At 46.1% G+C, this 14207-nt stretch overlaps 1 protein-coding gene across 4 annotated transcripts in view; it reads left to right on the forward strand.

Annotated features, from left to right (window-relative positions):
- The window catches only part of ACD (ACD shelterin complex subunit and telomerase recruitment factor), a 501602-nt gene that overhangs the window by 37205 nt on the left and 450190 nt on the right, over positions 1-14207 (forward strand). For all 4 annotated transcript variants that reach the window (XM_069217682.1, XM_069217690.1, XM_069217698.1 and 1 more), the window contains exon 3: positions 2596-2739. In XM_069217682.1, coding sequence (XP_069073783.1) covers positions 2632-2739 — 108 coding nt within the window. In that variant the 5' untranslated portion in view covers positions 2596-2631. The remainder of the gene's footprint in view (positions 1-2595; positions 2740-14207) is intronic.

A 14207-nucleotide genomic window follows, 5' to 3' on the forward strand; every position in this document is an offset into this window, starting at 1 on the left:
TCAGAAAACCCAATTTGTCAACACAAATTTGGCATTTTACTGGGACATACCCCATTTTTACAGTTTTTTGTGCTTTCAGCCTCCTTCCAGTCAGTGACAGAAATGGGCGTGAAACCAATGCTGGATCCCAGAAACCTAAACATTTCTGAAAAGTAGGGAAAGACAAGGGGCAATAACACTTGTTTTGCTATTCTATGTTCCCCCAAGTCTCCCAATAAAAATGATACCTCACTTGTGTGGGTAGGCCTAGCGCCCGTGACAGGAAATGCCCCAAAACACAACGTGTACATATCCCATTTTTTGACAGAAAGCAAAGGTGTTTTTTGCAAAGTGCCTACCTGTAGATTTTGGCCTCTAGCTCAGCCGGCACCTAGGGAAACCTAACAAACCTGTGCATTTTTTAAAACTAGAGACCTAGGGGAATCCAAGATGGGGTGACTTGTGGGGCTCTGACCAGGTTCTGTTACCCAGAATCCTTTGCAAACCTCAAACTTTGGCTAAAAAAACACGTTTTCCTGACATTTCGGTGACAGAAAGTTGTGGAGTCTGAGAGGAGCCACAAATTTCCTTCCACCCAGCGTTCCCCCAAGTCTCCCGATAAAAATGGTACCTCACTTGTGTGGGTAGGCCTAGCGCCCACGAAAGGAAATGGCCCAAAACGCAACGTGGACACATCACATTTTTTCACAGAAAACAGAGGTGTTTTTTTTGCAAAATGCCTACCTGTGGATTTTGGCCTCTAGCTCAGCCAAAATCCCCGGTGCCTAGTGGTTTAAAATCGGCCAATCTGCCCCCAAGGGGGGCAGAAATGGTCTAAATACAATTTGCTCCCCATCTCTAAAAAAACAAACAAACAAAAAAACCACACAAAAAAATTTGCCCTGGCGCCTAGAGGTTTCTGCCCCCAGGGGGGGCAGAAATGGCCTAAAATAAATTTGCCCCCGCAACCCCGCCCCGGGAGCGACCCTTGCCTATGAGGTCGCTCCCCCTGCGTGACATTGGCGCCAAAAAAAAAATCCCTGGTGCCTAGTGGTTTCTTCCCCCCTTGGGGGCAGATTGGCGTAGCAAAAATCGGCCGATCTGCCCAGGGGCAGAAATGGCCTAAATACAATTTTCACCTCCAGGGGAGCGACCCTTGTCCAAGGGGTCGCTCCCCATCTGTAAAACAAAAAAAATAAAAAATCCCCGGTGCATAGTGGTTTTAGATTGGCCTAATCAGAGTAGGCCGATCTACCCACCAGGGGGGCAGAAATGGCCTAAAATAATTCCCCCCCCCCCAGGGGATCGACCCTTGCCTAAGGGGTCACTCCCCTTGCGTGAAATTCACGTAAAAAAAAGAAACTCCCTGGTGTCTAGTGGTTTCTGCCCCCCTTGTGGGCAGATTGGCCTCATGAAAATATGCCAATCTGCCCCCAAGGAGGGCAGAAATGGCCTAAATATAATTTGCCCCCTAGGGGAGCGACCCTTGCCTAAGGGGTCGCTCCCCACCTCAAAAAAAAAAAAAAAATAGATCCCTGGTGCCTAGAGGTTTCTGCCCCCATGGGGGGGCAGAAAAGGCCTTCCAAAAAAATGCCCCCCATTGGGAGCGACCCTTGCCCAAGGGGTCGCTCCCTTATGCCAGTTTCAACAACAAAAAAATAATACTTAGTGTGTAGTGGGCGTTTCAAAAGCCGGATTGCGCTCAGAGAGACTTCAAAGGGAAGGAAATACATTTCCTTCCCTTTGAAGCCTCTCTGGGCCTCCCCCACGTGATCGAAAGAGAAATGCAAATCATTTCTCTTTTGATCAGCTTCCAGCGTGATGGGGAGGCCCTGTGACAAACCCCGGGGGGGTCGGGGGTGGAAGGGGAAGGGCTTCCCCTTCCATCCCTGCCTTGGGGGGGTGGGTGGGGAGCACAGGGGTGGAGCGCTAGCGCTCCCCCCAGTTCCCAGGTGTAGGACGAGGTGACCTCGTCCAAGGCACCCGAAAGGTTAAAAAAAGGTCTCCAAGATCCAAAATGGCTCAGGAAGCTGGGGTGCACCCTCCCCTTTAAAAAAGCCTTTGTGGGATGGAGTTGTGCCCTTGCCATGGTCCCCTAATAAGGCTCGGTGAGGAGGGCATGCTCCGCTCCCCCTTATAGTAATCCATTTTACCCCGGGGATTAGGTACCTGAGGAGGGCCATCAGAGCTCAGGAAGAGGGGGCTTCAGGGCTCCCCTCCCCTTTTCTAAAGAGTTCGGTCTCAGGGAATGTGTAATTTGCTCGAATCAAATAGGTCACTATATTTTATCGACATATTGTTTGTGTCTGTGTTGTATTTAGTTTGGCTTTTTGCTCATCAGACTAGCACCGTCATACACAGCCTTTAGAGTTAACCAGTTATATGGCAACAGTTTATGTCCCCCTAAGCAGGTAAATAATTACTGTGTTTCTAACACCCTTGTGTTATGTGATTTGCTGTTCAAAAGATAGTTATATTTAGAAGTATTAAAGAGGTAGTTTGTTTATTGCATATTGTTGTAATGAAGATCTTTAAAAAAAAAATTGTCTATCAGAGAATTAGTTCAGGCACCGTATTGTTTTACACACCATTGTGTTTCCTGATTTATTATTTTAGGCTTTCTCTGTTGAGAAGACACACGAAAGTGGAAGCATGCCCATGAGCCGGGGCTGTATTGCACACCCATGGATTTTAAAGCTGGTGGAAAATTATGGGCAGTCGGAAACTATGCCAGTTGCCGTTGCTGCAAAAGTGGTGAAGGTAAGTGTTAAAGCCAATCTGGGTCTGATTATGGAACATTTACTAACTCAAGACTACTCACCATCGGAGGTAATCATCGTCTTTGAAACTGTAAACAACTACATCAAATCCTTTCTCACAGCTACAGTCAAATGCATGTGTACTACAGGCTCATGCTGCTTCAACAAGAAGTGTAGAGTCACTAATCGAAAACTCAATTCAAGGCCTAGAGATCAGAATATCATATCCAAAGCGAGATACCATTATAAGCTTACCATCAAGAAATGTAAGATGGATCTCAAAGATTAGCCTTGGATTGGACTCGTTAGTTCTTTTAAAGAAAAGGACTCCGAAAAATTCTGGGCTATTGTAAACGATAAATATCACAATAAACATCAGTTTACATATCATTGTGATGGTTTGGGTGAGAATATCAGTACCCAGACCTGGGCTGATCACTTTCAGTGCATATATTAATTTGAGGAACAGTCCCACCCATTTTTCAATTAACTATTAGGCTTGATGTACCAATTTCTAAAAGGTACTTGGACAGGAGCCTTGTTTTTACAGGCCATTTTCACTCCTGGACTTCATGGATAAGGTGGCAGGTCGGGTGAATTTGGATAGGATCAAGGAGTGGGTCAAGCAGAAAGGGATTTTAAGTAGGGCCCAGTAGGGATTTCAGGAAGGCCTGGGACCCAGGAACAATGTCTGAACCTCAGTCTAATAGTGGGATACACAATTGCCAAGAAAGGCCCGCTATACCTCACTTTTATGGACCTCAGCAGTGCGTTTAATAGAGTCACCCGATCCAAATTATGGACTATTCTTTAGCAGATTGGCATGCCGCAGGATCTGGTTGGCTTTTTACGTACACTGCAAGGCTTCAGCAAATGTGAGGTTTGTCATAGACTGGGAATTCACCTCCCTCTTTCCTCTGAAGTGAGGTGTCCGTCAAAGTTGTGTCTTAGCACCAATTCTATTTCTCCTGTATATCAACGATTTAAACTCCTTACTTAGTAACTGTAACAATCTACACCTGATAAACTGCAACTCTGTGCCAGCCTTATTGAATGCCGATGACGCAGTTTTGTCTCCTGCACTCCTAGTGGGTTATGGGCTCCTGTTGACAATTTTGTATCCTTGACCTAGATACTTACGTTGGCAAGTCACATTTTATGGTGTGTGGGCCGCAGCATAGTAAGTTCAGACCCATTTCCGTCACGGGTAGTAGTATAACAAGGGTGAGAGAATTCTCCTATTTGGACGTAGCCTTTGATACTAACAACAGCTTTTTGCCTTGTCTTTAAGACCTCTACTCATGGTTCAGCTGGGCAGTTGGTACTCTGTTTAATATATTGCAGTAGCCTCTAGAGGGTAGACAATTGCTTCTGAAGACAGCTGCTTGGACTTCGCCCAGGAAGCTAACAGTACTTTATACATGAAGAATTGGGTTTGACCCATGTGAACAACGCAGTGGGGCTTGCCCCACTTCTACTCTGGGCCTCATCTGGAGCAAACCCGAGGTCTCTTTTAATCGTGAAATCATTGAGGACTGCCTGTCTTTGATTCTGGCATAAGAATCCCTTGGTTGAATCATATACAGAAAACCGCAAAATCCATTGGAGTACCAGAGCTATTTTCTAAACCGCATTACATCTCAAAGAGGAACATTGGTCATGTTAAAGTCGTGTTTCTGAGTAGGGCAGCGTTCGACAAGGAAGGTAGGGAGGCCATGAAGTCCAGTGTGCGAGAACTGATTGGCTTATTAATGGCCAAAAGTGTTGAGCCATATCTCCAGTATAAGGGAAAGGGCGCTGTTAACACTCTGAGGCATAATTAGATGCTATGTAAGTTTCCCTGTTGATCAATTCGACCCTAAGTCGATTTTCCTCTGTCCTTAAGACAAATCATCCCCTCTAACCAATTTATAGTTTTTATGTCAATTTTATAAAGAAGCCAGAAATACGTTTTTGTTTTTAATTTTTATTTTAAAGAACTGGGTTTTAAACAATATAGGCCCACCCTCTATCATCTCTTAATGCTTCCTAAACACGATGTCTGTTATTCTGTGGGAGCCTTCCTGAAAAACACAATTTGGCGCACGTCCATAGCCTCCTAATTACAATGCATTGATATTTTGCTGCTCCTTTGTGAGTCTTATTAGCTGCTCTTTGCTTGCCTTTGATTGTCGTGTGACTCCAATGAGGAGGGAATGCTTTTGTTGGGGAGTAGTTCTGTTGTATGATTTTTAAATATTGTGTATTATCTTCCATTCTTTCCTTTTTAAACGTCTGATGACATTGGTATTGCAAGCATTTTAAGTCCTTTTTAAATTTGTCTACCTGAAAAACGCACCTTATTGGCAAGGGCCCATCGTCCTCTAATTACAATGTTCTGATATTTCCCTTCGCTTTTCGGTATTTTAAGAATACTATTTGCTTGCATTTGATTGTCACATGACACCAATGACAAGGGAATGCTTTTGTTGGTCAGTAGTGTTGTTGGACACTATGATTCTTAAATAGTGTGTATTATTTTCCATTTTCTCTTTCTTTTTTAATGTATTTTACATGAAATTGCTGATGACATTGCAGTTGCAAGTGTTTTTAAGTACTTTTTAAATTTTTCGGTTCTTTTATGATTATATATTTATAACACTGAATAAAGATACTGCAACCACTAGATTGTGAAACCATAAACTCTGGGATCAATCCTGGACCCCAACTTTACCAAATTGTGTGATCCTAAGCAAACCTTTTTTTCAGTGAGCCTCCTTTTTCATCAGTATCGCACGACAGCATCTTAAGATACATGAGCTCAGAATGTATGCTGTACAGACAGGTCTTACGTTTGATTTAATAGACTATGGTCCTCATTACAACTTTGGTGGGCGGCAACTGCCGCCCGCCAAGTTGTAACCACCGCGCGGCCGCACTTCTGTGGTGGCCATTACAACATCCCTGCTGGGCCGGCGGGCGTAAACTGAGTTTCCGCCTGCCGGCCCAACGGGGATGTCGGCCGCAACACGTGAGCCGGCTCCAAATGGAGCCGGCGGTGTTGCGACGGTGCGACGGGTGCAGTTGCACCCGTCGCACTTTTCACTGTCTGCTATGCAGACAGTGAAAAGCTCCATGGGGCTGTGCCAGGGGGCCCAGCGACTCCCCTTTCCGCCAGCCTTTTCATGGCGGTTCCTACCATCATGAAAAGGCTGGCGGGAGGGGGACTTGTAATCCCCTGGGCAGCGCTCCCCTGGAGGATTAAATCCGCCTGGACCACTGTGGCGGAAAACCACCGGTCCCGGCAGTGCGACTGCAGCGCTTCCGCCGCGGCCGTACTACCCAAGATTGCACCGCCAGCCTGTTGGTGGTGCAATTGTCAAAACAGCCCTGGCAGTCTTTGACCGCCGGGGTTGTAATGAGGGCCTATATGTTGTCTCCTTGTATAATAAAAATATAGGCCATATTCAGGGTACACATGACAACTGACATGCTTCTCAGTTCACTGAAGGCATTGTAAACAGGGAGGGGCAACAGGAATACTTCTCAGCTAAAGTATAAATACTGTCACTTTTAATAAATGCCTATAAATGCAGTGGTATAATCTGACGTACTAAGACGAAACACTTCCCCGTGTTGAAGGAATACACTTTTTTGAATTTCCAAGTGGCTTTATTTTATTTTTATATTATGTTTCCTGCATGCTTTATATGCCAAACATTTTCATGGTTTGGCTTGTGCATGCGCTCTTAGAGCCACGTAAGACCCTTTTTTGGCTTTGGCTAGGCTCTCCCTCCCAGAAGGGCTCTCATATTTTTCACAGGCAGTGCCAATATTCCCAGCAGAGTGTTCATGCTTTTAGTAGATAACTTCAACATTCCTCTGCACTGCATCAGTATAGGTATCGGACAGAGCAAGCACTTATCTGTAGAAATTATGTGGTATTACTGGAATGTACCTATTTCTGTAAATGATGGCTCATTGAACTAATACATCCAATGCCGGGATCTGATTTGACCTTATGTACATATATTGGAAGCAAATAAGATCCACTCATCCTTTCATCCTCTGAAGTTGAATACAATGATTACTATTGCATTGAATAACAGTAAACATCTTTCAAAAGTGCAAGAGACCCCTTGAGGCGATGTGCGCTTTGGGTAAGAGGAGGCTGTAAACACATGACAGGAGAATGAGAAATTTGCATGCTGTTTTATCATCTACAATCGAGTTTTGGTTCCCACAAGGTGAAGTCTTGCATTAGTAAAAGTGCGATATTTGACATTAATGTTGGCATTGAGGTCTTTTGTAGAATTGTTATTTAGCTGGAGCCATAGCTTTACTTGTGATGATGTTCATGTTCACTTTGTGGTCTTGTAATGTATGTGACTCATTCTTGTAGTGTGGTCTCCTTGTCCCTATGCAATGTCTCTGTGTTTGCATTCCAATATCATTGCATGCTGGTTTTGGATTACCAGTGTCTTTGTCCTCATGCCTCAGTTCAGCGTCTTGATATCAGTGCCCCAATGCAATTATCTGTCACTGTGTCTTTTTTATGCTTGGGTCTCTCTGTGCTACGAAGCCTGCGACATGGGATGTCAGTGTTCCAATGTCTTAGTCCATCTTTCAGTGTCACAGTGGCAATGGCCACAATGCTTTTTGTTCATGTTTCCCATTCACAAAACATAGTGTCTCATCAGCTACATCACTGTTCCAGTGTTTTTGTTCCTGTTACAGAGCAAGTGATGCCCATAAATATGCCATCCAATACGTGGCCCTGGGCCACGTTCACATGCCAATGTCCCATGACAATTCATGTATCAGTGCAGTGTTAGTGTGTGATATTGGGTTTGAAATTGAGAGGGATGAAACCTTACTCAAACAATAGCCCCAGTCTTGTCAGAGTAAACACAAAAACTCACTAAATAAACTATACTGAAACCTGTGGTAGATTGACACAAAAGCATTCAGGCTTAACTTAGAGGCAATGTGTAAGGTATTTATGCGGCACTTAAACAGTAATGAAGTGAAAACACAAGAGAAGACAAATTTCACACTCATTAACAAAATAGAGTTTTTTAAATAAATTATTTAACACCAAATTTTCAAAAATCCAATCAGTAGAACAGGAGTTCTGATTTTTTTTAACTTTTAAAGTGTAAAATAGCACCTAAAAGATTAAGGCACCAACGTTGGACATTTAGTCACACTAGACCGGAGCAAAGTCTAAAGTTATGGCCGACCGCAATGGAACGTGGGTTGGATACATGAAGTGGATTGGGCCACTTCTTTGCTTACCTTCGGACTTAGAAGAAATTTTAAAGAAAAATGTCTGAGAAGGTAACGTTCAGCAGGGCAAGATAGCTGTGTCAGAGGATGACGGGTAGCTGCTGGACATTGTCTTGGTGAAGATTTCTACACCCAGACATAGTTTCTTTTATGGAAGTCGAAAATCTCCCGCTGGCTGAAGCTGCAGTCTTTAGCCGATAAAGGCTACATGAGGCCAAAAGTCCTTCTGTGAGGAGCCGCTGGGCAGGCTTTGCTGCTGTGGAGAAGAATGTAGCAGGAGCTGCTTGAAGTCATGCCAACCGTAGATGCACCTTTGGCGGATTGACGATCAGATAGGTCTCGGTCTCCTCTACGATCTTTTTTCTTTTTTTTTAAATTGTTTTTATTGGCATTTATGCAATATGCACCAAAGTTCAACCAAACAAAACAGTGCAACATATAAGAGGTATATTAAAGCAGCCACAGTAACAGTTATCCACTTGGCAGTTATTAAATTTACTATGACCAGTGCAGATAGTAGCATGCGTGCTCTCACTCGTAGGTGAGATATGGAAATGTCAACAACTTTTCAGTGAGGAGATCCCAAATGTCCTTGGGTCATGGTTGGCATCATCATGTTAGATCGCTAAAGGTGGTATGTGGTCATGATGGCAGTACCAGTAATGTGCAAAATGAGTCTTTGCACATGAGTAATAAAATTGCGCACCAAATCCACCCTGCATATATGGTAGAATAAGTGTTTCCCACCGAATTCTGGGTTGCTCCCCCCACCCCATGCTAGCGTTGCTAAGTATGTCCTAAGCGTTTTAACCTCTTAAGTGCGGGCGTCGGCCACTGGCCGACGCCCACACACCCTCCCTGGTGCGGGTCACGACCAGTGGCCGACACCAGGAAGGGCATTAATAAATCCTCGGGTGCGTCGCACCCGAGGATTTATTTTTTATTTTTTTTTTCCCCCGGGAGACACGGAAGCTACCGTGTCTCCCCCCGCCCCCCACCCGCCCCTTTGTGACGTCAGCGCGCCGCGAGGCACGCTGACGTTGCAAAGGTGTTTTCCCCATGAAAGCAGGAAGCAGCCTTGCGGGCGCTTCCTGCTTTCATGGGGAAAACGGCCTTTTTCACGTTCGGGAAGGCCTCGTAAGAAAGGGGAGAGTCTCCCCTTTCTTACGAGGCCTTCCTGAAAGTGTTTCCTGGCCCCCGGTCGCAGCTGTGCTGCGATCGGGGGCCAGGAAACACTTTCAGGTTTCCTGGCTCCCCCGATCGCAGCACAGCTGCGATCGGGGGGGTCAGGAAACATTTTGAAAAGGCCTCTTAAGAAAGGGGAGACTCTCCCCTTTCTTACGAGGCCTTCTGAAACTGTTTCTGGCCCCCGATCGCAGCTGTGCTGCGATCGGGGGCCAGAAACAGTTTCAGAAGGCCTCGTAAGAAAGGGGAGAGTCTCCCCTTTCTTATGAGGCCTTCTGAAACGGTTTCCTGGCCCCCGATCGCAGCACAGCTGCGATCGGGGGCCAGGAAACCCCACTAGACACCAGGGATTTCACTTTTGGGGGGTGGCCCCCCCGGAAAACGGGCCACCCCCCGCCATAATTTTCTTAAAAAAAAAAAAAGGTAGGTGCCCCCTGGGGATTTTTTTTTTTTTCAAAAAAAAAAATACAAAAAAAAATATGAAATGACAGGGGGTCGCCCGTGGGCAGGGTGACCCCCTGTGGGGGCAATTTTTTTTTTAGATGTTGTAGGGTTTCCCTGGGGGCCATTTTGGCCCCCAAGGAAACCATACAACAACTAAAAAAAAATATATGTATATATCTATATATATATATCTATGTAGATAGATATATCTAGGTACATGGATATATCTATAGATATATCTATGTAGATATATATTTATATATATATATATATATAGGTAGATCTGTATCAAAGAGATTTATAAAGCGCGCTACTCACCTGTGAGGGTCTCAAGGCGCTGGGGGGGGACGGGGGGGAGGGAAAGGGGCTAGGAGATTCACTGTTCAAAAAGCCAGGTTTTGAGGCCCTTCCTGAAAAGAAGTAGGTTTTGGGTCTTGCGAATGTGGGTTGTGAGTGCGTTCCATGTTTTGGGTGCAATGTAGGAGAAGGATCTGCCCCCGGTGGTGGTGTGTTTGATGCGGGGGTCAGAGGCAAGAGAGAGGTCAGCTGAACGGACGTTTCGTGTGAGGGTGTGGAAGGTGACTCTCGTTGAGGTAGGCAGGGCCTGTGTTGTGGAGTGATTTGTGTGTGAGGATGAGGATCTTGAAGGTGATCCTTTTGTCAATGGGGAGCCAGTGGAGGGATTTGAGGTGGGGAGAGATGTGTTCGTGTCGGTGGAGGTCGAGGATGAGTCGTGCTGCTGAGTTCTGGATGCGTGTAGTTTGCACTTGAGTTTTAGAGTGGTGCCGGCGTAGAGGGCGTTTCTGTAATCAAGCCTGCTGCTGATGAGTGCGTGAGTGACAGTTTTTCTGGTCTCTGTGGGGATCCATTTGAATGTTTTTCAGTATACGGAGTTTGTTGAAGCATGAGGAGGTAAGAGCGTTGATTTGTTGGGTCATAGAGAGGGAGGAGTCTAGGATGATGCTGAGGTTGCGTGCGTAGTTGGCGGGGGTGGGTGCAGGGCCTAGCGTGGTGGGCCACCATGGGGGGTCCCAGGTTTTTTTGGTGAGGGCCAAAGAGGATTATTTCAGTTTTGCTTGAGTTGAGTTTCAGGTGGTTGGCTGTCATATATACATCACTTTTGTCAATATGTGTGTGGTTTCCCTGGGGGGAAAAGGGTCCGACTTGTCTAGTGGCAGTTTTAGTGCCATAAAGAAGCGCAGAAGGTTTATATGCCTACTGCAAAGAGCACATCTGTATTTTATGTAAATAGCTGAGTACATTAGTAAAGTCTATGGAGAGATGAAGGGCACTTTTGCTGGGTGGTAATGAGGGAATCCGAGGAGGAGGGAGTGGGAGCACCAATAATGATTGTTGGACTGGGCGCAGGAGGTGCTAAAGACTGTGACGAATGGTATGTGACAAGGTGTTTTTTGAGTGTCTTGAAAGTACGTGCTGATTGAGGGAAGAAGCGCAGGTAAGGTGGCCTCTACTGTTGCACGTATCTCACACACACCATCGATTTTGTGACTGTCTACGTAGGCTAGTGTTTTAGAGCAACAGTTTAGCCAATAGCAGAGATGGCATCTTGATGGATGACTGCTGCCTGCACTTGGGTTATAGAGGACCGCTCTGACATAGGATCAGAGACTGAGACATCAGATACTGAGACAGCATCTGAGGGATAGGACAATGGCGCAGACTCTGGGAGTGATTTTTCAGTCAGAGGAGTCCCATTCGAAAACTCCTCTTCCAGTACATTATGAGGGAGGTGATGAGGACAGTCCTGCTGTCCCTTCGCAAGCTGTTCGTGCAACTGGGTAATAGTGGGTTAGGCCAACCCAGAGAGCAGGTGAATGCGGCGGCAAGCAGAGAGAGAGTGCTCTCTTGGGAGCTCACCAATTTAGTTCAGCCCCAAATTCCACCACCCAAATCATATTGTGGAGACATCAAAATTGTCTATGGCAAAACAAACTGGTTTTGTAAGGCAGGCACCTGTGTTTTTGGTCCTGGATTCGGCGGCCATATAGAGAAACACACTAAACCCAAACATTTCTGGAAACTAGACATTCGGGGGAGTCCACAGAGGTGTGACTTGTGTGGATTCCCCAAAGTTTTCTTACCCAGAATACCCTGCAAAGCTGAAATGTTGAAAAAAAACTCTATTTTTCTCGCATTTCTGTCACACAAACTACAGGAATATGCTGGGATCCACAACATTCCTACCACCCAGGGACTCCTCACCTGTCCTGATAAAAACACTACCCCACTTGAGTGCCTACACCTAGTGCCTGTGTCAGGAATGGATCACCCCAGGGTCAACAGCTGCCTCACGTAAGGACCAACATTGACCGTTGTGTGATCTATTCCTGTCGCAGGCACCAGGCCTAACCACACAAGTGAGGTATCATATTTATCGGGAGACTTGGGGGAACGCTGGGTGGAAGGAAATTTGTGGCTCCCCTCAGATTCCAGAACTTTCTGTCACCGAAATGTGTGGAAAACGTGGTATTTTAGCCACATTTTGAGGTTTGCAAAGGATTCTGGGTAACAGAACCTGGTCCGAGCCCCACAAGTCACCTCATCTTGGATTCCCCTGGGTTTCTAGTTTTCAAAAATGTGCTGGTTTGCTAGGTTTCCCCAGGTGCCGGCTGAGCTAGAGGCCAAAATCCACAGGTAGGCACTGTTTTCTCTGAAAAAATTTGATGTGTCCAGGTTCTGTTTTGGGGCATTTCCTGTCGCGGGCGCTAGGCCTACCCACACAAGTGAGGTATCATTTTTATCGGGAGACTTAGGGGAACGCCGGGTGGAAGGAAATTTGTGGCTCCTCTCAGATTCCAGAACTTTCTGTCACCGAAATGTGAGGAAAACTTGTTTTTTTGGCCACTTTTTGAGGTTTGCAAAGGATTCTGGGTAACAGAACCTGGTCCGAGCCCCGCAAGTCACCCCTCCTTGGATTCCCCTAGGTCTCTAGTTTTCAGAAATGCACAGGTTTGGTAGGTTTCCCTATGTGCCGGCTGAGCTAGAGGCCAAAATCTACAGGTAGGCACTTCTCAAAAAACACCTCTGTTTTCTTCCCAAAATTTTGATGTGTCCACGTTGCGCTTTGGGGCGTTTCCTGTCGCGGGCGCTAGGCCTACCCACACAAGTGAGGTATCATTTTTATCGGGAGACTTGGGGGAACGCCGGGTGGAAGGAAATTTGTGGCTCCTCTCAGATTCCAGAACTTTCTGTCACCGAAATGTGAGGAAAATTTGTTTTTTTAGCCACTTTTTGAGGTTTGCAAAGGATTCTGGGTAACAGAACCTGGTCCGAGCCCCGCGAGTCACCCCTCCTTGGATTGCCCTAGGTCTCTAGTTTTCAGAAATGCACAGGTTTGGTAGGTTTCCCTAGGTGCCAGCTGAGCTAGAGGCCAAAATCTACAGGTAGGCACTTCTCAAAAAACACCTCTGTTTTCTTCCAAAAATTTTGATGTGTCCACGTTGCGCTTTGGGGCGTTTCCTGTCGCGGGCGCTAGGCCTACCCACACAAGTGAGGTATCATTTTTATCGGGAGACTTGGGGGAACGCCGGGTGGAAGGAAATTTGTGGCTCCTCTCAGATTCCAGAACTTTCTGTCACCGAAATGTGAGGAAAACTTGTTTTTTTAGCCACTTTTTGAGGTTTGTAAAGGATTCTGGGTAACAGAACCTGGTCCGAGCCCCACGAGTCACCCCTCCTTGGATTGCCCTAGGTTTCTAGTTTTCAGAAATGCACAGGTTTGGTAGGTTTCCCTAGGTGCCGGCTGAGCTAGAGGCCAAAATCTACAGGTAGGCACTTCTCAAAAAACACCTCTGTTTTCTTCCAAAAATTTGGATGTGTCCACGTTGCGCTTTGGGGCGTTTCCTGTCGCGGGCGCTAGGCCTACCCACACAAGTGAGGTATCATTTTTATCGGGAGACTTGGGGGAACGCTGGGTGGAAGAAAATTTGTGGCTCCTCTCAGATTCCAGAACTTTCTGTCACCGAAACGTGAGGAAAACTTGTTTTTTTAGCCACTTTTTGAGGTTTGCAAAGGATTCTGGGTAACAGAACCTGGTCCGAGCCCCGCGAGTCACCCCTCCTTGGATTGCCCTAGGTCTCTAGTTTTCAGAAATGCACAGGTTTGGTAGGTTTCCCTAGGTGCCGGCTGAGCTAGAGGCCAAAATCTACAGGTAGGCACTTCTCAAAAAACACCTCTGTTTTCTTCCAAAAATGTTGATGTGTCCACGTTGCGCTTTGGGGCGTTTCCTGTCGTGGGCGCTAGGCCTACCCACACAAGTGAGGTATCATTTTTATCGGGAGACTTGGGGGAACGCCGGGTGGAAGGAAATTTGTGGCTCCTCTCAGATTCCAGAACTTTCTGTCACCGAAATGTGAGGAAAACTTGTTTTTTTAGCCACTTTTTGAGGTTTGCAAAGGATTCTGGGTAACAGAACCTGGTCCGAGCCCCACGAGTCACCCCTCCTTGGATTGCCCTAGGTTTCTAGTTTTCAGAAATGCACAGGTTTGGTAGGTTTCCCTAGGTGCCGGCTGAGCTAGAGGCCAAAATCTACAGGTAGGCACTTCTCAAAAAA

This window comes from Pleurodeles waltl, chromosome 2_1 (genome assembly GCF_031143425.1).
Source record: "Pleurodeles waltl isolate 20211129_DDA chromosome 2_1, aPleWal1.hap1.20221129, whole genome shotgun sequence".
In the NCBI taxonomy this organism is placed as follows: Eukaryota; Metazoa; Chordata; class Amphibia; order Caudata; family Salamandridae; genus Pleurodeles; species Pleurodeles waltl.